The sequence below is a fragment of the Odocoileus virginianus genome, chromosome 13 (assembly GCF_023699985.2).
Source record: "Odocoileus virginianus isolate 20LAN1187 ecotype Illinois chromosome 13, Ovbor_1.2, whole genome shotgun sequence".
In the NCBI taxonomy this organism is placed as follows: Eukaryota; Metazoa; Chordata; class Mammalia; order Artiodactyla; family Cervidae; genus Odocoileus; species Odocoileus virginianus.
The window spans coordinates 58,941,750-58,966,063 of NC_069686.1; the positions used below are offsets into that span (position 1 = coordinate 58,941,750).

The 24,314-nt window shown below is 41.7% G+C and overlaps 1 protein-coding gene and 1 pseudogene across 1 annotated transcript in view; both read right to left on the reverse strand.

Moving 5' to 3' along the window:
- CCDC93 (coiled-coil domain containing 93) overlaps nt 1-24,314 on the reverse strand; it is a 92,077-nt gene that overhangs the window by 25,237 nt on the left and 42,526 nt on the right. Inside the window, exons 11-13 of the mRNA XM_020883043.2 lie at nt 23,998-24,084; nt 8,282-8,398; nt 4,365-4,427 (exon numbers count right to left, since the gene is read on the reverse strand). Of these exons, the coding sequence (XP_020738702.1) occupies nt 4,365-4,427; nt 8,282-8,398; nt 23,998-24,084 (267 nt within the window). The remainder of the gene's footprint in view (nt 1-4,364; nt 4,428-8,281; nt 8,399-23,997; nt 24,085-24,314) is intronic.
- Nucleotides 17,895-20,419, reverse strand: LOC110130829 (large ribosomal subunit protein eL42-like; annotated as a pseudogene).

The following is a 24,314-nucleotide window of genomic DNA, read 5'->3' on the forward strand; positions in this document are numbered from 1 at the left end:
ATTGGGTTGTTTGTTTTTCTGGTATTGAGTTGTATGAGCTGCTTATATATTTTGGAAATTAATCCTTTGTCAGTTGTTTCATTTTCTATTATTTCCTCCCATTCTGAGGGTTGTCTTTTCACCTTGCTTATAGTTTCCTTTGCTGTGCAAAAGCTTTTAAGTTTAATCAGGTCCCACTTGTTTACTTTTGTTTTTATTTCTATTATTCTAGGAGGTGGGGCATAGAGGATATTGCTTTGATTTATGTCATTGATTGTTCTGCCTACGTTTTCCTCTAAGAGTTTTATAGTTTCTGCTCTTACATTTAGCTAACGCATTTGGAGTTTATCTTTGTGTATGGTGTTAGGAAGTGTCCCAAGTTTGTTCTTTCACATGTAGCTGTCCAGTTTTCCCAGCACCATTTATTGAAGAGGCTGTCTTTGCCCCATTTTATATTCTTGACTCCTTTGTCAAAACTAAGGTACCCACAGGTACAAGGGTTTATTTCTGGGCTTTCCATCCTGTTCCATTGCTCTATGTTTCTGTTTCTGTGCCAGCACCATACAGTCTTGCTGACTGCAGCTTTGCAGTATAGCCTGAAATCAGGAAGGTGGATTTCTCCAGCTCCAGTCTTCTTTCTCATGACTGCTTTGGCTACTCGGGGTCTTTTGTGTTTCCATACGAACTGTGAAATTTTTTGTTCTAGTTCTGTGAAAAATGCCTTTGGTAATTTGATATGGGTAGTGCTGAATCTGTAGATTGCATTTGGTAATATGTTATTTTTACAATATTGATTCCTCCTATCAAGAAACATGGAATATCTCTCTATCTGTTTATGTCATCTTTGATTTCTTTCATTAATGTCTTATAATTTTCTGTGTACAGTTCTTTCGTCTCCTTAGGTAAGTTTATTCCTAGACACTTTATTCTTTTTGTTGCAATGGTGAATGGGATTGACTCCTTAATTTCTCTTTCTGATTTTTCATTGTTAGTATATAGAAATGGAAGTGATTTCTGTGTATTGATTTTATATCCTGCAACTTTGCTAAATTCACTAATTAGCTCTAGTAATTTTCTGTTACTATTTTTAGGGTTTTCTATGTACAGCATCATGTCATCTGCAAACAGTGAAAGCTTTACTTCTTCTTTTCTGATCTGGATTTCTTTTCTTTCTTTTTCTTCTCTGATTGCTGTTGCTAGGACTTTCAGAACTATGTTTCATAATACTGGTGAAAGTGGACACCCTTGTCTTGTTTCTGATCTTAGGGGGAATGCTTTCAGTTTTTCATCGAGAATAATGTTTGCTGTAGGCTTACCATATATAGCCTTTACTATGTTGAGGTAGGCTCCTTCTAAGCCCATTTTCTGAAGAGTTTTAATCATAAGTGGGTGCTGAATTTTGTCAAAGGCTTTTTCTGCATCTGTTGATATTATCATGTGGTTTCTATCTTTCAACTTGTTAATACAGTGTATCACATTGATTGATTTGCATATATTGAAGAATCCTTGCATTCCTGTAGCAAGCCCAACTTGATCATGGTGTAGATCTTTCTTCTTCTCTTGTATTTCTCGGCTATATAAGCCCGTTTAACATTTGCTGTAAACCTGCTTTGGTGGTACTGAACTCTCTTAACTTTTGCTTGTCTGAAAAGTTTTTTATTTCTCCATCAATTTTGAATGATATCCTTGCCAGGAACTGTAATCTTGGTTGTAGATGTTTCCATCTCAATACTTTAAATATATCCTGCCATTCCCCTCTGGCCTGCAGAGTTTCTGCTGAAAGATCAGCTGGTAAGCATATGGGGTTTCCCTCATATGTTACTTGTTGCTTCTCCTTGCTGCTTTTAATGCTCTTTCTTTGTGTTTAGTCTTTATTAGTTTATGTGTCTTGGTGTGTTTCTATTTGGGTTTATCCTGCATGGGATTCTTTGTGCCTCTTGGACTTGACTATTTCCTTTTCCATGTTGGGGAAATTTTCAACTATAATCTCTTCAAAAATTTTCTCATACCCTTTCTTTTTCTCCTCTTCTTCTGGGACCCCTATAATTCGAATGTTGGTGCGTGTGATATAGTCCCAGAGGTCTCTGAGACTATCCTCAGTTCTTTTCATTCTTCTTACTTTATTCTGCTCTTCAGAAGTTATTTCCCCCATTTTATCTTCCAGCTTAATGATTCATTCTTCTGCTTCAGATATTCTGCTACTGATTCCTTCTAGAGTATTTTTAATTTCATTAATTGTGTTGTTTGTCTCTGCATGTTTATTCTTTAATTCTTCTTGGTCTTTGTTAATTGATTCTTGAATTTTCTCCATTTTGTTTTCAAGGTTTTTGATCATCTTTACTATCATTATTCTGAATTCTTTTTCAGGTAGTTTGCCTATTTCCTCTTCATTTATTTAGACTTCTGTGTTTCTAGTTTATTCCTTCATTTGGGTGGTATTTCTCTGCCTTTTCATTATTATTTTTTTTAACTGATTGTGTTTGAGGTCTTCTTTTCCCAGGTTTCAAGGTTGAATTCTTTCTTTCTTTTGGTTTTTGCCCTCCTAAGGTTGGTCCAGTGGTTTGTGTAAGCTTCGTATAGGGTGAGATTTGTGCTGAATTTTTGTTTTTCCTCTGATGGGCAAGGCAGAGTGAGGTGGTGATCCTGTCAGCTGATGATATGGTTTGTATTTTTGTTTTGTTTGTTGTTTAGATGAGGCGTCCTGCAGAGGGTGCTACTGTGGTTGGGTGATGCCGGCTCTTATATTCAAGTGGTTTCCTTTGTGTGAGTTCTCACTATTTGATACTCCCTGGGGTTAGTTCTCTGGTAGTCTAGGGCCTTAGAGTCACTGCTCCCACTCCAAAGGCTCAGGGCTTGATCTGTCTCCAAAGACCAGCTTAGATTCAATCTACCAAAGAGCAATTTCACCCAAAATGAAAGGGCCTTTACTTGAGTTCCAAAAGCCAGCATACAAGAACACAGTGGAGATCTCTGACTCAGCAGAAACCAGTGCTGTGCCTCCAGCCTGAGCCACGAGCCCTTAGAAAGTAAATAGAAACACTGAGAGCTGGGAATCTTGGAAGAGCCTGGAAACTAAAGCTCAAAAAATATTTGATTCAGTGTTTAATACCAAAAGTGACTTGACAGCCACTCAGGATTTTATCAAGATGTTCTGCCTTGAATGTCTTCCAGACTGTTATACAAAGACGGGTCTACGACTTGGCACCCTTTAAGCCAGGACTGTGGAGTGTGCACAGGAGGACAGCGGCAGGGGTTCCACCAAGGAGCTTGCCACCTGGTCGAAAGGAGTGAAGCCACAGAGCAGCGTGAAGAAAGCTGATGTGTCCAAATGCAACACGGGCATCTTTAGAAAGAATTTTAAAAAACTTCTCTAATTTGTCATCCGCATGCCTGTCCTTCTCAAACATTCTGACAGTAACTGAAGAGACCAGTCCAGGTCAGAATTACAAAGCTTTGTCAGGTTTATAACAAGGCAGAGAACTAAGTGCTGCACAATGCTAGAGAAATTACCATTTCAAAAGTGTCGATTTCATGTGAAATTAAAAAAATAAAAAAATAGCGACTGTCTTGGCTTCAGAAATGTCTCTGAAGATCAGCCCCGTTTCCACATGGTCCAGAAAGTACTAGGTGGGGACCTCGCAGGGACAGCTGTCGCCTGAGCACCAAAATCACAGAGAAGAGAGCTTTTCAGACCCGGATGAGGACTAGCTTTCTGTAGAAACAGGGACAGAAATAGAAAGACCTAAACTTCCCTCATGCCAGAGCACCTTGTGTATTTGCTTTCCTCGCCTGGTTTCCTAGGTAATTGGAAGTGATGGGTAAGCTATGCTGTGGAGGACAGCACCATTGCAATCTGGGTTAGGAAATGGATTATGGGGTCAAAACAGACTTACAAATCCCTTTTCCTCCAGAGATTCCCTCCCCCATTCTACCAGGAGACCACTGGCAATTCTAAACAACAAATTATATCCTCTGTAGTTTTGTCATTTTATAAAAAGAAACCTCACTCTCCAGGAATCCAGTGTTCTGCTACTTTCTCCAGCCTGTGGCTTGGGGAGCAGGGGTCATTTACCGTGAATGATCTTCTGCGTTCTTTCATATGGCCACCCTGCTTGTCAGGCCCTCTGTCTTCAGGAAGCTTTCCTGACCCTTGCAGCTCACAACAATCTTCCCCTCCTCCCAAGACCCTCATGGTTTAAAACATGGTAGCATGGATAAACATGGCTAGAGACATGCTACTGTGTGACTGTCCTTTGTCCAGATGGACCTGAGCCCTGAGAAAGAGATCGTGACCCCTCCACATGGACTGATGATGTGAGTGTCCCGTTGGTAGTGCATGTCAAACAATTCCCAACAAGACCCATGGAGGAAGGAAATCTGCTCACCTCGGTCAGGGTTTTCTTTTTTCCTTCATATTTGGCTTGTAGGTCAGTACGACTTGCCTGCAGCTGTAAATGAAAGATAAAGACATCTGCTCTCATTTGAGTCTCACGACAGCACAGATACTGGTGGTATCCACATTTCACAGATGAGACAATGGAAACTCAGAAAGATTTAAGCTGAGCAAATGTGGACATTTTAGATTCAATTAGCACCAACCATGTGTCAGGTGATGTACTAGGTATTCTGCATGAATCCTAACAAAGAATTCTTACATTCAATGGAAAAAGACATTATTCTTATTTAACAGATGAGAACGTAAAGATTCAGAAGAGGTAAATCACTAAAGTTTCATAGTTTGTAACTGATAAAGCTTAGATTCAAATTTAGGTCTGACTTTACTACATGGTTACAATCAATTCAGTTAATGAACTTGCTGGTTCACAGGACACAAACTGCACTGAAGCACTCAAGAATCTAACACAAAATTTGTGTGTGCATGCTCAGCTGCTCAGCACGCGACTCTTTGCGACCCCATGAACTGCAGCCTGCCAGGCTCCTCTGTCCATGGGATTTCCCAGGCAAGAACACTGGAGTGAGTTACCATTTCATACTCCAGGGGATCTTCCCAAGCCAGAGACTGACTCCGCATCTCTCATGTCTCCTGCATTGGCAGGGGGATTCTCTACCACCGTGCCACCTGGGAAGCCCTAGCATAAAATCTGACCGGAAGGCAAACAATGCCAGATTGGAGAAAGGAGTCAGGACTTCAATGAATAGAAAGAAGGTGAATTACTTTTACTGCACAAAATTATACAATCATAACTTACATCTCAAAAATGTCATTTCCCTTTTCTTTACCAAAAAGGTGTATCCCATGCTGTCTATGAACTTTTAGATATCTGAAAATATTCTATTCAAAGCTCAAAGGGTTGTACATTTCTACTTTTGAAAAGGGAATGTGGTAGAAAACCACAGTTAGACTAATCAGACACTTTGTCTGTTACCTGCATACAAATTAACAATGAGAAATTATATCTTATGTCTCAACAATTATTTCAAAGTAACTCAGCCCATTAAAAAATATATATTCATTTATTTACTGACTGCGCCATACCGCTTGTGAGACCTTAGTTCCCAGCTAGGGATTGAACCCAGGCCCCAGAAGATAGAGCAGAGTCCTACCCACTGGACTTCCAGGGAATTTTCAACTTGGCCCATGTTTGAGCCTGTAAGCAACCTATTAGAATTATATCACCTACAGATGTAATTAGAATTACATTACCTACATCATCATTACTCCTAAATCATGCTTCAAGTTACCAGTCTTCATGACTGATGTGTTTCCAGCCAGGCATCTCAGGAAGTCGCCGCAAGCAGAGGGCAGAAAAGATAAACGTAGGGAAAGCTGGGAGCTTTGGCCTTTCACTTTGCAAAGGGAGCCATGTGCGCACTGAAGACTCCTATTAAACTATCGGTATCACTGGTGGATGAGAGTATTTCTGGAGAAAGTTTGTTTTTCTCTTGAAATCCTAATGGTTTAACTCTTGAAACTCCAGGAGGAGATCCTTCCATTTCCCACCTGTTTCACCCACCCTTCTGTACCACCCCCCAACCTTGTACCCACCCACTCGTCTGACATTTACCCAAGGCTCTGCTCAAATGAGGTGTATGGGAGAAGACAAAGAACACAGCACAAACCTTGCCCCTCAAGTTGCTAAACTAGTAAGCTGAGGATTAAAGTATGAGAAGAGCTTGGTCAGAGACAGGCCTGGGGAAGCCAAGGAAAGAGTCAGTTTGCTCATCAAGGAAGGCTTCACCGACAAAGACCCATGGGGGCTGGATCCTGGCAGGGAAGTAGGAACTTGCTAAAGGGAAGATTTTTCTCTTCTCTTTAATTTAACTAAACTAATAAGAGCTTTCTTCATCTTTTCTCTAACAGGAACTGTCCCAGTAGCTTAGCTAAGTTTTTGCCTTGCTGGAGTCTTCCATGATTCTCCCACCCCCATCTTCTTATTCATCATGAAACCCTATATTGACCCCCCAACACTTAGCCCACCGGTTAACACATCCTTTGGTTCCTCCTCCCTCAATCTCAGGTTTCTTGTCAGTTAGCTACTAGTTGCCTTCCTATTCTCTGCCCTTATAGCACATCCCCCTGTTGGGCCATGAGATGTTCTTCATTCCTTCCCTTATCGTACTCCTCTTCCCATCTCTCTGTGGGCTAAGACTCTGTGGCTCCCACTAAGGCTGCGGTGTATCCCAGTTGCCTTCGATCTACATGACCTTACAGGAGATCATCTTGGATTTAAAGAGTCTGGATTTTCTCATATACTATTCTGTGTAGAAGTGTGAACTAGTAAAATAATTGGTGAATAATTTGACAGTTTCTAGAAAAACTGAAAATGCATATAGTTTTTGATCCAGCAGTTTCACGTCCTAAAATCCATTTTACAGAAATATTTAATATATTTGCACAAATATGACTGTACAAAGATGTTCATCATAGCATAAACTTAGAACTGGGAAAAAAAATCTTGGGAAAAAACCTTTATGAATAGAGGAACAGGCTAACTAAGCCACAGCACAGATGTACTACGTCACACCAGGCAGCATCAGAAAGAATGAGGCAGAGCTACACGCGCCAGTCTCGGCTCCACTGCTAACAAGCTGTGTGACCCCAGGCAAGACTGCTTCACTCCTCTCTGTGTCTCGGGTTCCGTGTAAATGAGAATAATAATAGTGCTTCCTTCATAAGGATGTTATGTGAATTGAATGAGTTGATTATGAAAAGCACCTTGTAGTTACTCTAAAAAGTCCTTTTTAGTCATTACTATTATTGCTGCCGCTAAGTTGCTTCAGTTGTGTCCGACTCTGTGCAACCCCATAGACGGCAGCCCACCAGACTCCCCCATCCCTCGGATTCTCTAGGCAAGAACACTGGAGTGGGTTGCCATTTCTGTCTCCATTACTATTACTATTATGTGATAAAATAAGTGAAAACCAAACTCAGTTTTTATAACCAAACAACCCCCCCCCACCCAGCTGAATAAGAATATTTAAGAGCTTGTAAAGCCTAGAAAAATGGGTTGCTTTAAGGAGTGGGACTGGATGAGTGCCAGGAGAGTCTCATTTTTAGCTTCATACAGTTCCATAGTAGCTGGTTTATTTACATGGAACTTGGATTATCCCTATAATCTAAAAAAAGGCGGCTGAAGCATTTAAAGTGATAAAGACAGAAAAGAACGATGGCCTATGTCTTTCTATCACTACCTCCAGACCCTGAGAGCAGAGATCTTTCTTTCACCACCATGGCCTATTTCAGTGCTCAGCACAGTGGTGCTCAGCTAATCTGTGTGAATTAATTAATTAATGTTCTTTTTGCCCTGTGATCTTCTTTTAGAACAGAGGTTGTGAAATGTTCTCTGTAGAGACCAGGTGGAAAAATATTTAAGGTTTTGTAGTCTCAATTCTCCCACTGAGGCTTGAAAAGTAGCCACAGAAAATATGTAAACAAATACATATGCATAATTTCAATAAAACTATTAATATTTACAGAAACAGGCTTCCCAGGTGGCTCAGTGGTAAAGAATTTGCCTGCCAATGCAGGAGACACAGGTTCAATTCCTGAGTTGGGAAGATCCCTGATGTAGGAAATGGCAACAACCCACTCCAGTATTCTTGCCTGGAAAACTCCATGGACAGAGGAGACTGGCAGGCTACCATTCATGGAGTCGCAAAGAGTTGGACATGACTGAGTGACTGGCATGCATGCATGCCTTTACAAAAACAGGTGGAGGCTGGATTGCGCAAGGGCCAGATTGCATCGCTCCCCTGTTCCACAGCCTCCTTTGATCTTTCTGACACTTCTTGAAGAATGGCTTTATTTCACTTGAATGAATTATGAAAAGAAGACACCAACCTCTTCCAGTTGTTTGGTCTTCTGCAGAATCTGCTTGTTCAAGGAAGTGACTTTTCGCCGATGTAGTTGGGAGGTCCCTAACTTTTCTGGACTTTCTTCAGCTGACAGTTCAGACTGCTGTGGGAAACAAACAGAAGAACCAAAGGATTTAATTAATTAGCCCACTAATCAGCCTGCCTCATCTGGGAGGAACGCTGCTGGGCAGATGGCCACAACCAAGCCCATGGGGCCCCGGGTCCTGTGTAAAACTCACTCCAGAGAAGACTGTGACACAATGACCAAAGGCCATATTGAGAGGATCTACATTTCTGGGAAAGCAAACAGCATGTGCAGAAGCACAGGGATATATAATGGGTTCGGCTGATAATTACATAAGTAATAGGATCTCAAATATGAAGAAAAAACACAGTCATCTTAATATCTATTTGAGATTATTCTGGAGCTATCAAAAATGATGAACTGATTCACTTTCATCAAAGTATTACAAGTGTATGGTTAAAGAGTTTAACCATTCAGTAGCACTTATAATGAAAAGAAACCGCATTTCAAAGTATTCCCCCATCCATGGGACCATTTATTTCTGTTCTTCTGGTGTTCACAGAGGATAGATTTGAAAGGGGTGAGTGTTGATGAGAGAGACCAGGAGAAAGATCCTGAAACTCTGTAAAATGATAAGAGGATGCAGAAGAAGAGCTGGACAGGACATAGAGACTGTCAGGACTGGAGGGGAGGAAGGGAGAGACTTCTGGTTGGGGTGATGAGATGACTGTAGCAACAATACCCAGAAACTCTGCAAACAAGGAGGCAGCTTGGCGCAGATGATGAAAACAAACACTTGCCTCAAGACCCCAGAGGGAAGCCCCAGGAAGAATAAACAAGAAAGATGACCCTATTCCAACAGGAGTCCCTAAAACCTGTCTCGGGTGATCACAGACTAGACAGCGTCACTTACCTGCCAATGAACACCCATTATAGCCACACTGCCTTCTTTACTGGAAACATCCCAATTCCAATCTAATCACTGGTCTGAAGCTCAAGTGCAACAAAACTAATTGAATATTTGATTCTCCCTGCATGTTTTAACAGTGATCATGGGTTTGAAAGTTATGGGGAAGAGACAGAAATGTGAAAAGGAGGAATTGGATGGTATAGTCACCGTTTATATTGGTTAAGAATTTCCCTGAATAATTCAGAGGCACCATTAACAGATGATGAGTGTTTTTGCAGTTTAACGACTCTGGAGATGGGAGACAACCGGCAGGATGTGACTGCCTAAAGTGGCAAGAAAATCATTTTCCATCTTGTGAGCTGCGAGGCCGTAAAGGAAACAGAAAAAATAAGCATTTGGTATTACAACACAGCTAGCCCTTACACCTGAAATTTTGGGGAAATGTCAACTAACATACTCCAGCTTATCTGAATTTCTTCAAATTGGAGTTAACTTTTAAAAATGTAACTTTGGGCACATCAAGATATTTACCACCTGTAGTCGAGGGAAGAACTATTTCTGAAAATTATTTGAGAGTATAAAAAAAGGGGGGATTAATCCTTTGTCTGTTTCTTCGTTTGCTATTATTTTCTCCCATTCTGAAGGCTGTCTTTTCACCTTGCTTATAGTTTCCTTTGTTGTGCAAAAGCTTTTAAGTTTAATTAGGTCTCATTTATTTTTGCTTTTATTTCCAATATTCTGGGTCATAGAGGATCTTGCTGTGATTTATGTTGGAGAGTGTTTTGCCTATGTTCTCCTCTAGGAGTTTTATAGTTTCTGGTCTTACATTTAGATCTTTAATCCATTTTCAGTTTATTTTGTGTATGGTGTTAGAAAGTGTTCTAGTTTCATTCGTTTACAAGTGGTTGACCAGTTTTCCCAGCACCATCCCACTCCTGGGCATACACACCAAGGAAACCAGAACTGAAAGAGACACATGTACCCCAATGTTCATTGCAGCACTGTTTATAATAGCCAGGACATGGAAGCAGCCTAGATGCCCATCAGGAAACGAATGGATAAGAAAGGTGTGGTACATCTACACAATGGAATATTACTCAGCCATTAAAAAGAATACATTTGAATCAGTTCTAATGAGATGGATGAAACTGGAGCCCATTATACAGTGAAGTAAGCCAGAAAAATAAACACCAATGCAGTATACTAACGCATATATATAAAATTTAGAAAGATGGTAATGATAACCCTATATACAAGACAGAAAAAGAGACACAGATGTATAGAACTGACTTTTGGACTCTGGGAGAATGTGAGGGTGGGATGATCTGAGAGAACAGCATCAAAACATGTATATTATCAAATGTGCAATAGATCGCCAGTCCAGCTTGGATGCATGAGACAAGTGCTTGGAGCTGGTGCACTGGGATGACCCAGAGGGGTGGGATAGGGAGGGAGGTGGGAGCGGGGTTCAGGATGGTGAACACATGTAAATCTATGGCTGATTCATGTCAATGTATGGCAAAAACCACTACAATACTGTAAAGTAATTAGCCTCCAACTAATAAAGATAAATGTGGAAAAAAATTAAAAGAAAAAAGGGGGGGGGGGGAAAGAGCACTTCTCGATTTTCAAGCCACTTGTCAGAAACATAATTATAATTAATTACTGTCAGGAAGCATTTAACAAGGGGCTTCCGGTGTACAGTTTTGGATCTGTCAGGAATCCTTTGGTCCTTATTAATTCCTGAATATTCAGGAATTAGGAGGAGAGGCACGCCTTTCCTGGGGCTGAGGAATCCAGGCATTTCCTTTGTTAGTTTCTCATTATGGTGATAAGTACCCTCTTCTCTCTTTAATAGGGATCGCCTTGTGTTTTGTAAGTCTGGGATTTTAATCTTTACCTTTGCTAAGAATAACTACCTTGTAAGACAGTATATATGCCCACACCATGCTGCTTAAAACACTTTTGCTTCATCAGAGCTTCGGTCCCTGTGTCTTTCTTTCTCTCTCTCTCTCTCTATATATATATATATATATCTATTTCTGGCTGATTCCCTGGAGCGCGAAAGCCGGCTGCAAAACCCAGGGAATATTAACCTCTTTCCTTCTTTCACTCTCTCATCGTCGACTCCAGACCACCAGGTTCCAGTCCAATAAAGGACCACCAAATTATATCTTGGGCTTCACAGGTGGCTCAGTGATAAAGAATCCACCTGACAAAGCAGGGGATGCAGGAATCAGGGGTTCGATTCTTGGGTCATGGATCCCCTGGAGAAGGAAATGGCAACCCACTCCAGTGTTCTTGCCTGGAAAATTCCATGGATGGAAAAGTCTGAAGGGCTATAGTCCATACAGTCACAAAGAGTCGGACGTGACCGAGTATGCACACAGGCAATCTCACCAGTTAAATCTTGTCCATTTTGACTGCATCATCTTGAACTATGTTATCAATTTGTCCACTTAGCTTGTTATATATTTAGTAGCTTTCTTCCTCCTCCGACTGTCCTTCTGCCTCTGGATCAGCCAAGCTATGGGCAAGTGGGCTGCAGAGTATCCCCGTCTTGGTGACCTCTCAGCAAGACCTTCTCCAGTCCGCAGGGGTGGGGGGGTAGGGATGCACACATTCAGGGCTATTCTGTACCTCTGGCATGAGTTGCATGATGTGTCTAATTCTCAGCACGCTTTCCTGCTGGTAAACTGCTTTTATGGCCGAGGTCCCGACTACATTTTTCACCTAGCTTTCACACCCTCTTATCAGTGTACCTGGCAACACACACAGCTTTGTTTGAAACTGTGCCTTTGACACTTTCAAGAAACTTTCTTACAGGAAAATCAGTAGCTATCCTGCTATCTGGAAAGAGGTCTTCCAGGCTCACTGGCTCTCCTGCTCTCTCTCACTTTAATTTTTAGTCACATGGTTCTTTCAGATCCTTTCAGGGTTCTTTGAGGTCAAAATCCTTTTCACAATGATACTAAGATATGATTTTTTTTCTCTCATTCTCTCATGATCATACATTGAAATTTTCCAGCTGCTATATGACATGTGATGGTATCACTGCTCTGATGCCAGTGTGTAACACATTCATCATTATTATCTGTAAGTGAATTAATATGTAAGCTTTTAGGACCTCCTCAGAAAGTTTTAGCTTCCCAGGTGGCTCAGTGGTAAAGAACCTGCCTACTGATGCAGGAGACTCAGGAGATGCAGATTTGATCCCTGAGTTGGAAAAATTCCTTGGAGTAGGAAATAGCAACCCACTCCAGTATTCTTGCCTGGAAAATCCCATGGACAGAGAAGCCTGGTGGGTCATAGTCCATAGGGTCACAAAGAGTCGGACACGGCTGAGTGAATGAACATGGAGTAGTTTTTAAGAGATTGTACAGGCTCTTGAAACTAAAGATGTTGAGCACTGTTACTTTGAGGGGCCTAGCTGACTCACCTACTGGGACAGCCTAACACTGAGCTCTCCCAGTGCAGTGGGTCCATCCTCAGCACCAGGAGGGGATAGTTTTCTGACTCCACTTTTACTAGACAACAGCTTCAAACCAACCAGAGAGAAAGGATTTGTAGTTCACAGAAAGGATGCTCAAGTCTCCATACAAACTTACTACTAAACATCTCTATTGCAACAGTATATGTCCCAAGCGAACATGGGCTTTCAAAATCCTTTCTCTTGTTGCTACGTAGCAATTCTCATTGCTCTGTGCAGTCCCTTAAATTTGCATTCTGCAAAGCATTCATGTACATTAATGTCAGGATATTAGGTGCCATTTCCACATCTGACATTTCTCCAGTGCAATTAAAATGAACAATATGCACATGAAGAAGCTCAGGTACATGTAAAATTTGTGAATTTCCTCCATTTGCTTAAGTCTAGAGATGGTGCTCAGAGAAGGCAATGGCAACCCCACTCCAGTACTCTTGCCTGGAAAATCCCATGGACAGAGAAGCCTGGTGGGCTGCGGTCCATGGGATCGCGAAGAGTCAGACACGACTGAGAGTTTTCACTTTCACACACTGGAGAAGGAAATGGCAACCCACTCCTGTGTTCTTGCCTGGAGAATCCCAGGGACGGGGGAGCCTGGTGGGCTGCTGTCTATGGGGTCGCACAGAGTCGGACACGACTGAAGCGACTCAGCAGCAGCAGCAGCAGAGATGGTGCTATGCAAACTGCTTTGTTTAATGGGAAGTCAGCTTTATAACAGAAAAAAAATCCTTTATTCTAGAGCTGAACTGAAGAGTTTTAATCTAGTCAACGGAAAGCTGACTGTTCTCTATTTCAAACACACTTTCTGTGTTAAGTAACTGAAAATGTTCATTTCTTTCAAATACCCTCCTCAAAGCCAAAAGAACTAGACCAATGAAGGCAGAAACAGGTCTATGAAACAGTATGGCTCATCTGACATTCTGTTCACTGGGTCTACTCAGAAGGAAACTGGAACTGACCAAGTTGGATCTTAAAGGATGAGACTACATTGGGCAGATGGAGAATAGAAGGGGCTTTATAGTAAATCCTTGACAGAAAAAAATTAAGTCCTTGGGGTAACTTAACTGATTTCTACTTGAAAAGCCCAATGTCTCTCAAAGAATGCCAACTGTCTATAAACATTCCATTTGTGTTTACATTAGAGCAAGGGCTAAAATGCCAATCTAATTTTGTTCAACAATTTCAGATTAAGAATGTGCTTTCAAAACGACAGGGTGGATTAAGATGGCATCTAGTGCAGATTCAATGTTTTCTAATAACTGACAGATGTTTCCAGTTTCTATTCTAAGGGGAACGAGATATAAATGTCACTCAATAACATTAGTCCAGTTCAACATAGTAAATTCCTAAGAGAAACAAAAAATGATTACTTTAGCTAAAACTATATACTTTCATAATGGAAGAGGCCCAAGGGGTTATATCTATACATCTACCTTCCTAAGTAAACTCCGGGAGTTGGTGATGGACAGGGAGGTCTGGTGTGCTGCAGTCCATGGGGTTGCAAAGAGTCGGACATGACTGAGTGACTGAATTGAACTGAACCTTCCTAATACAGGAATCTCTCCTATGTAACCCCATTAAAATATGGCCACTAAGCTGTCAATAATAAGGGATCCCTAAAAAAAATAAGGGATCCCTATATCAAGAGGATGCCACAAATTCTCCATACTGTGCAGACGAATTTCAGTTGTTGGACCCTGATGAACTCTCCCACTGAAAACAAATAAACAGGCAATACAGAATATTTATTTTTTCATCTTAAAAAAATCTATGAGCTAGAAAGGATGTAAGAAATCCTAGAAAGGCAAAAAGTGAAAGTGAGAATCCAGTAGATAGGTGTACCCATGGAGACTGGCTTTTTTCTTTAGTGTGTGAGTAAAGTTGCTCAGTTGTGTCCAACTCTTTGTGATCCCATGGACTGTTGCCTACTAGTCTCCTCCATTCCATGGAATTTTCCAGGCAAGAGTACTGGAGTGGGTTGCCATTTCCTTCTCCAGAGGATCTTCCTGACCCAGGGATCGAACCCAGGTCTCCCACACTGCAGGCAGACGCTTTACCGTCTGAGCCACCAGGGAAGTCCTTTTTCTTGACAGTATTTGCCAAAACCAACTGACCTCAAGCTTTGATTTTTAGAATTCAACAACTGCTTTGCATAATCTTTGGCACAGATGTAGGAAGGAAAAAAAGTCTGCAATGAGATTCTGTAAGAACAGATTTGCCCTCGTGCAGTTCTATAATCTAAACACACACACTACCTGAATGATACCAAAAACCTACTATATGCACAATGGGCCTGAGCTGGGTATGCCCAGATGCATGTTGGAGCAAAAGAAAATCCTCTCTGGAAGAACAGAGCTCCAATTCCAGGGTCTCGACATAGAAATTTCTAAGCAGGATGAACTCACAGTCAAAAATCAAAAGCACACATAATTTCATGAACAAAAGTCAGCAGAAATGAAAAGCAGAAACAGACATGCAAACTCAAACACACATGCTCATTTCTCCCTGAAGCCACAGAGATAAAGTGTAATCACTCTCATATTAACAGTTCAAGTTTTCTAATGCAGAAGCATTCCAAGCTTTACAAGTAGTTGTCAGCTCCTTTCACCATCTTGGCTGCTCTCCCCTGGACATACCCTAGCTCATAATCTTTTTCAAGTAATCCTGATGAAATCTGAGCATGGCAGACAGGGATGGGACCACCCACTTTCCCTTATCTACACTCTACTCCCATTAATGAAACAGCATACATAAATGTGCTTTTCAATATTCTTGACTCAGACTAATGAAATACCATGAATTTCAAAGACCCATATTCATGCAGCCTTGCTGAGTTTTTGAATCATAAGTCTGGGCCCCAAGGTGAGCAGAGGCACGAACAAAACCCAAAACATCCCACTTTTACCCACACAAGCTAATGTCAGGTCAGATGGCATGCTCATCAAATCCTGAATTGGCATAACTTAACTTTTCTGAAATCAAACAGTTCATGCTTACTAATACTAATGGAAAAATCACAGCCTTGACTAGATGGACATTTGTTGTCAAAGTAACGACTCTGCTTTTTAATATGCTGTCCAGGTTGGTTGTAACTTTCCTTCCAAGGAGTAAGCATCTTTTAATTCTAGGGCTGCAATCACCATGTGGAGTGATTTTGGAGCCCCCCAAAATAAAGTCAGCCACTGTTTCCACTGTTTCCCCATCTATTTGCCATAAAGTGATGGGACCAGATGCCATGATCTTAGTTTTCTGAATGTTGAGATTTAAGTCAACTTTTTCACTCTCCTCTTGCACTTTCATCAAGAGGCTCTTTAGTTCTTCTTCGCTTTCTGCCATAAGGGTGGTGTCATCTGCGTATCTGAGGTTATTGATATTTCTCCCAGCAATCTTGATTCCAGCTTGTGCTTCCTCCAGCCAAGCGTTTCTCATGATGTACTCTGCATATAAGTTAAATAATCAGGGTGACAATATACAGCCTTGATGTACTCCTTTTCCTATTTGGAACCAGTCTGTTCCATGTCCGTTCTAACTGTTGCTTCCTGACCTGCATACAGGTTTCTCAAGAGGCAGGTCAGGTGGTCTGGTATTCCCATCTCCTTCAGAATTTTCCACATTTTCTTGTGATCCATACAGTCAAAGGCTTTGGCATTGTCAATAAAGCAGAAATAGATGCTTTTCTGGAACTCTCTTACTTTTTTGATGATCCAGTGGATGTTGCCAATTCGATCTCTGGTTCCTCTGTCTTTTCTAAAACTAGCTTGCACATCTGGAAGTTCACGGTTCATGTATTGCTGAAGCCTGGCTTGGAGAATTTAGAGTATTACTTCACTAGCGTGTAAGATGAGTGCAACTGTGTGCTAGTTTGAACATTCTTTGGCATTGCCTTTTTTAGGGATTGGAATGAAAACTGACCTTTTTCAGTCCTGTGGCCATTGCTGAGTTTTCCAAATTTGCTGGCATATTGACTGCAGCACTTTCACAGCATCATCTTTTAGGATTTGAAATAGCTCAACTGGAATTCCATCACCTCCACTAGTTTTGTTCATAGTGATGCTTCCTAAGGCCCACTTGACTTCACATTCCAGGACGTCTGGCTCTAGGTGAGTGATCACACCATCGTGATTATCTGGGGCGTGAAGATCTTTTTTGTGTAGTTCTTCCATGTATTCTTGCCTCCTCTTCTTAATATCTTCTGTTTCTGTTAGATCCACACCATTTTTGTCCTTTACTGAGCCCATCTTTGCATGAAATGCCTCCTCGGTATCTCTAATTTTCTTGAAGAGATCTCTGGTCTTTCCCATTCTGTTGTTTTCCTTTATTTCTTTGCACTGATCTAGTGGAAGGCTTTCTTATCTCTCCTTGCTATTCTTTGGAACTCTGCATTCAAATGGGTGTATCTTTCCTTTTCTCCTTTGCCTTTCACTTCCCTTCTTTTCACAGCTATTTGTAAGGCCTCCTCAGACAGCCATTTTGCTTTTTTGCATTTCTTTTTCTTGGGGATGGTCTTGATCGTTGTCTCCTGTACAATGTCATGAACCACCATCCATAGTTCATCAGGCACTCTGTCTATCAGATCTAGTCCCTTAAATCTATTTCTCACTTCCACTGTATAATCATAAGGGATTTGATTTAGGTCGTACTTGAATGGTCTAGTGGTTTTCCCTACTTTCTTCAATTTAAGTCTGAATTTGGCAATAAGGAGTTCACGATCTGAGCCACAGTCAGCTCCCGGGCTCATTTTTGCTGACTGTATAGAGCTTCTCCATCTTTGGCTGCAAAGAATATAATCAATCTGATTTTGGTGTTGACCATCTGGTGATGTCCACATGTAGAGTTCTCTTGTGTTGTTCCAAGAGGGTCTTTGCTATGACCAGCGCATTCTCTTGGCAGAACTATTAATACTATGTGTAAAATAAACAAGCAACAAGGATACATTGTATATCAAGGATACATTATAGCCATTATTTTGTAATAATTTTAAAAGGACAGCAGTCCATAAAGATACTGAATCACTACACTGTATACCTGAAAGTAATATTATAAATCAACTATATTTAATAAAGAGTTTTTAAGGTACCTGACAATGAGATGGCACTTAGGGTAGATTCTTTTTTTTTTTTTTAAATTGATGGCACTTTCATTTTCCTTCCAAAAAAACCAACTGAAACTAAATGAAGTAAAGGATCTCAAATTTTTATTCTTCATAGTAAAACAAAATATGAAGCTCAAAACTGGATCACTTGGTCCTTTCTCTTCTTATCACCTCCCAGCTCAAAATGCTTGCATCTGTTAATAGCCGGCATTCTCTTTGATCTGCAGTTGGGCTCAATGCATTCAAGACTCAGTACCATCTTCTTTGCAGTTTGAGCCTTCTTCTGGAAAACCGGCTCAGTCTGCCCTCCACAGCCACTCTGCTCCCCGCTAGAATGCCACTTTCCTTGGGCGTACAGAGAACCCCTGCCCTTCTTGTCTGTGTCACTCTGTGGGGCTGGTGCTCCCCGCACTTCTTACAGAAAGTCCGGTGGGTTTTTGGAATGTTCACCATGGTTGCGAGAGCAATAACGGCACGGAAAAAAAGCAGGGTAGATTCTTCCGATTCCCCAACAGGCCTGTGATCTACAAGATGTTTTCATATCCTGTCTCAGGGAGATGCTGACCAAGAGAGCCTCAGCTGCATGTGAGTGAAAACGGTGTGCAGCTGGTTAACACGTGGCGTCGAGTAAGGGTCCCTTCCTGCCCTTCCCTGGCTCTGCTTCCTTCCCCTTCCTTCTGGTATTGCAGAGTGGAAGTCCTTTGGGGACAGCCAAACCCTCAGTCTTCTGCAAATTGCAGCACTAGACTCCTCTTCCCTGTAACAGTGAATGATAAGATGCAGTGGGCATGTTAGGCAGCAGTACCACAAGGCACAGTGACGCCTCAGCAAGCACATTCTGGGAAGGGAGCACCGTCTGGAAACAAAGGGAGATGGAGCTCCCTGGTTGGACCCTGTCAACACTCATGAATTACGTACATGGGAGCTTCTTTGCATTCTTCCCTGTTGCTTTACAGGAACCATATTAAGCTGAGTTATACATCTCAGGGACTTGCTTTGAAACACATGGATTAGGTACCATGTTATACTGTTATAAGAACTGTTGAACTTTACCACTGAAAGAGAAGCCTGCATATGTTTTTTACTTCATTTCTATTTTTCAGTGCTTGCTGACCGTCCAATGACTTGTACCATGTTGGCTGTTTGATTCATTTCTCAGGCACAAAATCATTTTCACACTTTCATCCTCCAAAAAATTATTGTTCCTTTTCTTCACTAAGCAAAAATTCATCTTGATCTCAGCCCAATTTGGGTTTCTTTCAAGTGCCACCAAAAGGCTTTCCTCATGAGCATTCTTCAATGCCGTCTTTACTTTCAAGCATTTCATTACTGAGGCCCTGGAGGTAGGGGCATGGGTTTTTAGATGAACTGCCTTATTTCAGTCCAATTTATGGTAGTGACATTAAAGAGAAAAACAAATACACCATGATGGACAACTCTGACAGAGTCCCACAGTCTCTGCAAACGTGGTGGGATGAATGTGACTGCATGAACATCAATACGTCACATAAAACTGTAATGTCAGTCTTGCGAGGAGGGGCTTCGCTTGCTGAAACAAGCAGTGACGCTGGAGAGGTGCAGCTGGCAGGAACTGAGGGTGGCCTCTAGCTGACAGCCAGAACTGCTGCCCTCGGCCAACAGGCGTCAAGGGACTGAATGCCGCCAAGAACCGTGTAAGCTTGGACGTGGATTCTTCCCCAGTCGAGCCTCAGATGAGACCACTGCCCAGGTCAGCACCTTCACTAACTTTGTAAGAGTCTGACACAAAGGACCCTGCTACACAGTGGCACACACAGAAACCACGTGATGATACACTGTGTTATTTTAGGCCACTGTATTTGTGTAATGTTGCTATGCAGCAACACATACTAAATTCACAGAGAAAGAGAAAAGCAACCCTGGTATCTGAGAGCCAATCTGGTACTCTCAGCAAGGCCCTGGTGTTGCTGGGAGCTGGGCTGCATTCACACTAGGCTTTTGGGTTAAATATAAACAACTCCAGAGGACATCAACATCAGATAGGGTCACAAGGATCAAGGAAAAAAACATGACCACTCTGTAATGTTTGTATATGGGCAAAAACATGAACACTGTTCAAATTCCCTAAATGATCAAACATCCCCTTATACTGGCTAATGTGAACATAGAGTTTTAGCCTTGATTCTTTTCCCTTGGCCCACAGAGAAGATTTCTTTAGATACTCATTCACCGAATTATCCCTCCCGAATGCATCTAACACAGAGCAAAGCTCCACTTTCTCTAATCTTCCCCTAAATCACCTAAAAGAAGTCTGAATCCTGAAGTCTTTTCTAAGGCCTCCTTACTGAGATGTATGGTTCCCCACTGCTGTGTGGTCTCCTTCACTACAACCAGCGATAAACCCAGCTGGTCTAACTGGGTGTGTTCCCAGAGGTCTTTGACTGGAGGACGCTGACAACAGCAAACAAAGCAAAGCAAGAAAAACAAAAAGCAAACATGATTTTCTCATGGCATGTGCATAAAAACAGAAGCACAAACCAAGAAAATACAGAGCTTAAATTAGATCTAAAACACAAAAAAATAACAAAGTATCTCCAAGTTGAGTATAAAGAAATTATTTGATAAATAGTATTAAGGTAAGTGGATAGGAGCAGGAAAACTAGGATGTATCAACATTGTGGACTAAATAAGAATGAACTCTATGTAGCATAAAGGATTAAACATAAATAAAAAATTATGAGCTGAAATGTAATGAATTACTTATCAGATCAAAGTAAAAAGAACACTGCCATTTTGAAACGAAAAGAAAAAAAACTGATCAATTTGGGTACCAATGCCTTGCATGAAAAGAAAAGCAATACACAAATCAAAGAACAGCCTGAGAAATATGTGCATCACTGCGACAAAATATTTAAATCTAGAATAGAGACTTTAATCAAATTTACAAGGAAAACATCAGATACCAGAAAGATAAGTGAGCAAAGGCTTCAACAGATCAATCAAATAAGCAGGAAACAGAGCAAACAAGAACACGCAATCATGTTCAGGCTACTCAGTGGTCCAAAGAGCTACTATTCTAAAGCCACTAAGGTAGCAAGTCAGACAAATGAACAGGGCGGAGACTCCTGGACCATGCTGGAAGCCCCTTCATGGAGGCAGCATTTTATATTTGCTGCAACTTACTTATAAAGCAACACAGAGGAGTCAAATCCAATCTTGAGACTCGCAGGAAATCTTTCCAAAGAAACCATCAGTTCAGATTTTACAAGAGGATTATCTATAATGGTAAACAGAAGTCTAACAATAGGGAAATGTTTAATGAATTGTGCTGGATTATCTAGTATGCACAAAGTTATGAAGACTAGAAACACGGAAAATATTTAGGACTTAATGTGACCAAAAAAAAAAAAATGCAGTTTATAAAAGTGTAAATAAAAGTTACCCTTAGCTGCACGGCTATAATGTGCCCCAGGCACTGTTTTGGGCATTTTCGTCACATTTCATTTAATCTTCACAATACCCTGCCACCCTGCCAGGAGAGCTATATTATTCTCATTTTATAGACGAAGATACTAGGGCAAAGTGATTAAATAAAGTGGCCAAGGTCAAAGAGCTGGGACATTGTGGAGACAGACATGAACCAAGATAGGACTCCAATGCTGTATTTGTAACTACACTGTTTTACCTCTTTTATACACACATGATGGCTGCAACTAGGTGCCACCATGGATATCAGGGACTAATTCTGGATTAAATATGCAAATGTGAAATAACTGTGATATGGGAATAGGATTAATGTCAATTTAATTACAAAAACCCTCATCTTTAATGATATATGATCTACCCAATGCAAACAATCAAGCAATGAACTGGTGAACTCCAAATCCATGAGAAGTTTTAAGTATATGTCTGCGTGTGTGCTCCGTCATATCTGACTCTTTGCAATCCCATGGATTGTAGCCTGACAGTCTCCTCTGTCCAAGGAATTTCCCAGGCAAGAGTACTGGAGTGGGTTGCCATTTCCTACTCTAGGGGATCTTCCTGATCCAGGGATCCCACCTGTGTTTCCTGCATTGGCAGGTGGATTCTTCACCACTGAGCCACCAGGAAAGTCTTTTAATTATACACATCCTTGGAAAAAGACCTGTCCAAAACTACTTCTAATTTCATTCTTTCCTGACAGGGCAGAACAGAGGGACAGAATACAGAATATAGCCATCAGATCACTGCACAAGGGTGAGGGGGGGAAGCCCAGGGGTACAGAGACCCAGCAGGAACCATGGAATCGCAGAGCTGATGGGGAAGACAAGTTAGCTTCAAGACTACCAGGCAAGGACATGTGTACTAAGGAGGCCTATTTGCTTCCCCTCTTATACTAATCTAAGCTCCTATCTACTTACAGTGGGCAGGTATAAAGATAAAAGTCGGAGTCCCCGTAGGAAGAGCAGTGAGTACCCCGTGTGTTTGTCTTTCTGTAAAAACTGAATCAGTGATGCTATGTGCAACCTGAGGGCAGGTACAGGCTCGCCCCTTGCCATCCAGATGTGTGTGTGCTGACAGCAAAGCAAGACATTTCTTCTCAGGGCAGTGAGTTATTCACTCTTTTCCACAACTATGTCTTCAAGTCTTTTGATTCTACTGGCACTTTCAGGATGACCTAAATCCTTGGTCAAATGTCAGATGACACTCTAACCACTGTCACCTTTTCTAGGTGGTGAATTAAAATAGAGGATGCTTTGGATTCTATTAGGCTTCCCTGATAGCTTAGTTGGTAAAGAATCTGCCTGCAATGAAGGAGACCCCGGTTTGATTCCTGGGACGGGAAGATCCCCCAGAGGATAGGTTACCCACTCCAGTATTCTTGGGCTTCCCTTGTGGCTCAGCTGGTAAAGAAATCCTCCTGCAATGCAAGAGAACTGGGTTTGATCTCTGGGTTGGGAAGATCCCCTGGAGAAAAGAAAGGCTACTTCCTCCAGTATTCTGGCCTAGAGAATTCCATGGACTGTATAATCCATGGGGTCGCAAAGAGTTGGACACAACTGAGTGATTTTCACTTTCTTTAACTTTGGATTCTAATATGAAAGTTGGATCAGAAAACTTATGTTAAGAAGCACTGACTCTGGGGGTGGGGAAAACAAGAGAACCCCATCCCTAAACATTCTATGCTGTTTTTTCTTAAGTTGGCTTATATCATGAGTTTTTATTTTTATTTCAACTTTACTTCGACTTCTGGAAGTGTGCTCACCAACAAAAGTTTGCTTTCAATCCTTCACCATACTACTGACCCCCTTTACCCATTTCACCCTCCCTCTGCCCCCTTCCCCTCTGCTAAACACTACTCTGTACCATTTTACTCAGTCTTGCTCAGAAAGCCTCTCACTTTGTGTGAGATGACCACTATTGTGCTCAGAGCCAATTGTAATTCCCAGATTACAAGTGACACCCACTGTCCAACTACATCATCTGTGCAATCTCTTCAGAAGAACACCACACAAAGGGTCAGGGCAGAGCTCATTTGTCGTCAAGGCTTTTGAGACAGGGAAAGTGAAAGTGGATGCTTGAACAGACGTCAACGTTTTAGGGGGGCAGAGGGAGCAGGTTTGGGGAAGGGAGGATGTGAAACAAGGCCCTGTAAATCTGATTTTACCGATACTACATCTTGGCCAGACCAGAATCAGTTATGTGCAAAATGATTAATCACCGTCTCCCTGAAATATTCAAGGTCCTGCTGCCTATTCTTAGGATGGAAAAAAATCTAATGCTGAAATATGACTTTCAGGCTTTTGTTCATTCTATACCCTTTTAATAAAGCAGGACACAAAATTTTGCCTTGGGCTTGGCTGAGTTATGGGATTTATCTCCTAAGTGGCAAAGCTTCATCCCTCAGCCCCATCCACCAAACTGTACCCAAGTTATAGGAAGTCTGCGAAAGAAGGAAAAATGTGGGTGCTGTCCCTAAGGCATCCATCTATCAGATGCAATAATTGCTCCAAGAGACAGATTTTCTCTTTATATTTATAGAAAAATAGTCACCGCAGAAGAAAATGAATTTAGCTAATGGGCAGATGTGGATGGCGCTGCATGGCGGATACTCTGACAAATGTGGCTGATGAATTACATCCTGCCTCCATCACTGCTGGGAGGGGAGGGAAGCAGGACAAATTCTTGGACATTATTGAGACAATGGCTTCAGCTGGGTCCCCACCTACCTTCTCTGCATACTCAGACACGATCTGCTTGATCTCGGCAGAGCATAGGCCCACGATCTGGCCCACGGAGCTTGCGGTCAGCCGGCTCTGCAATCACAAGGGAGGGTGTGCTCTTAAGGCCACACACTGGCTTTCACACATTGGAAACCCTGGGCATGACTATAGCAAAACAGATAAACATTCCCGGGGGAAAAGTAATTTGGCTTTTCCTCACGTGTTCATCAACAAGGGAGAAAATAAGCCTCAGGACAAAGGTTACCGCACCTCACTCCCTCCTGCATCACTCAGCAAGCTCTGTTGAGATTCTGCTCAGACCC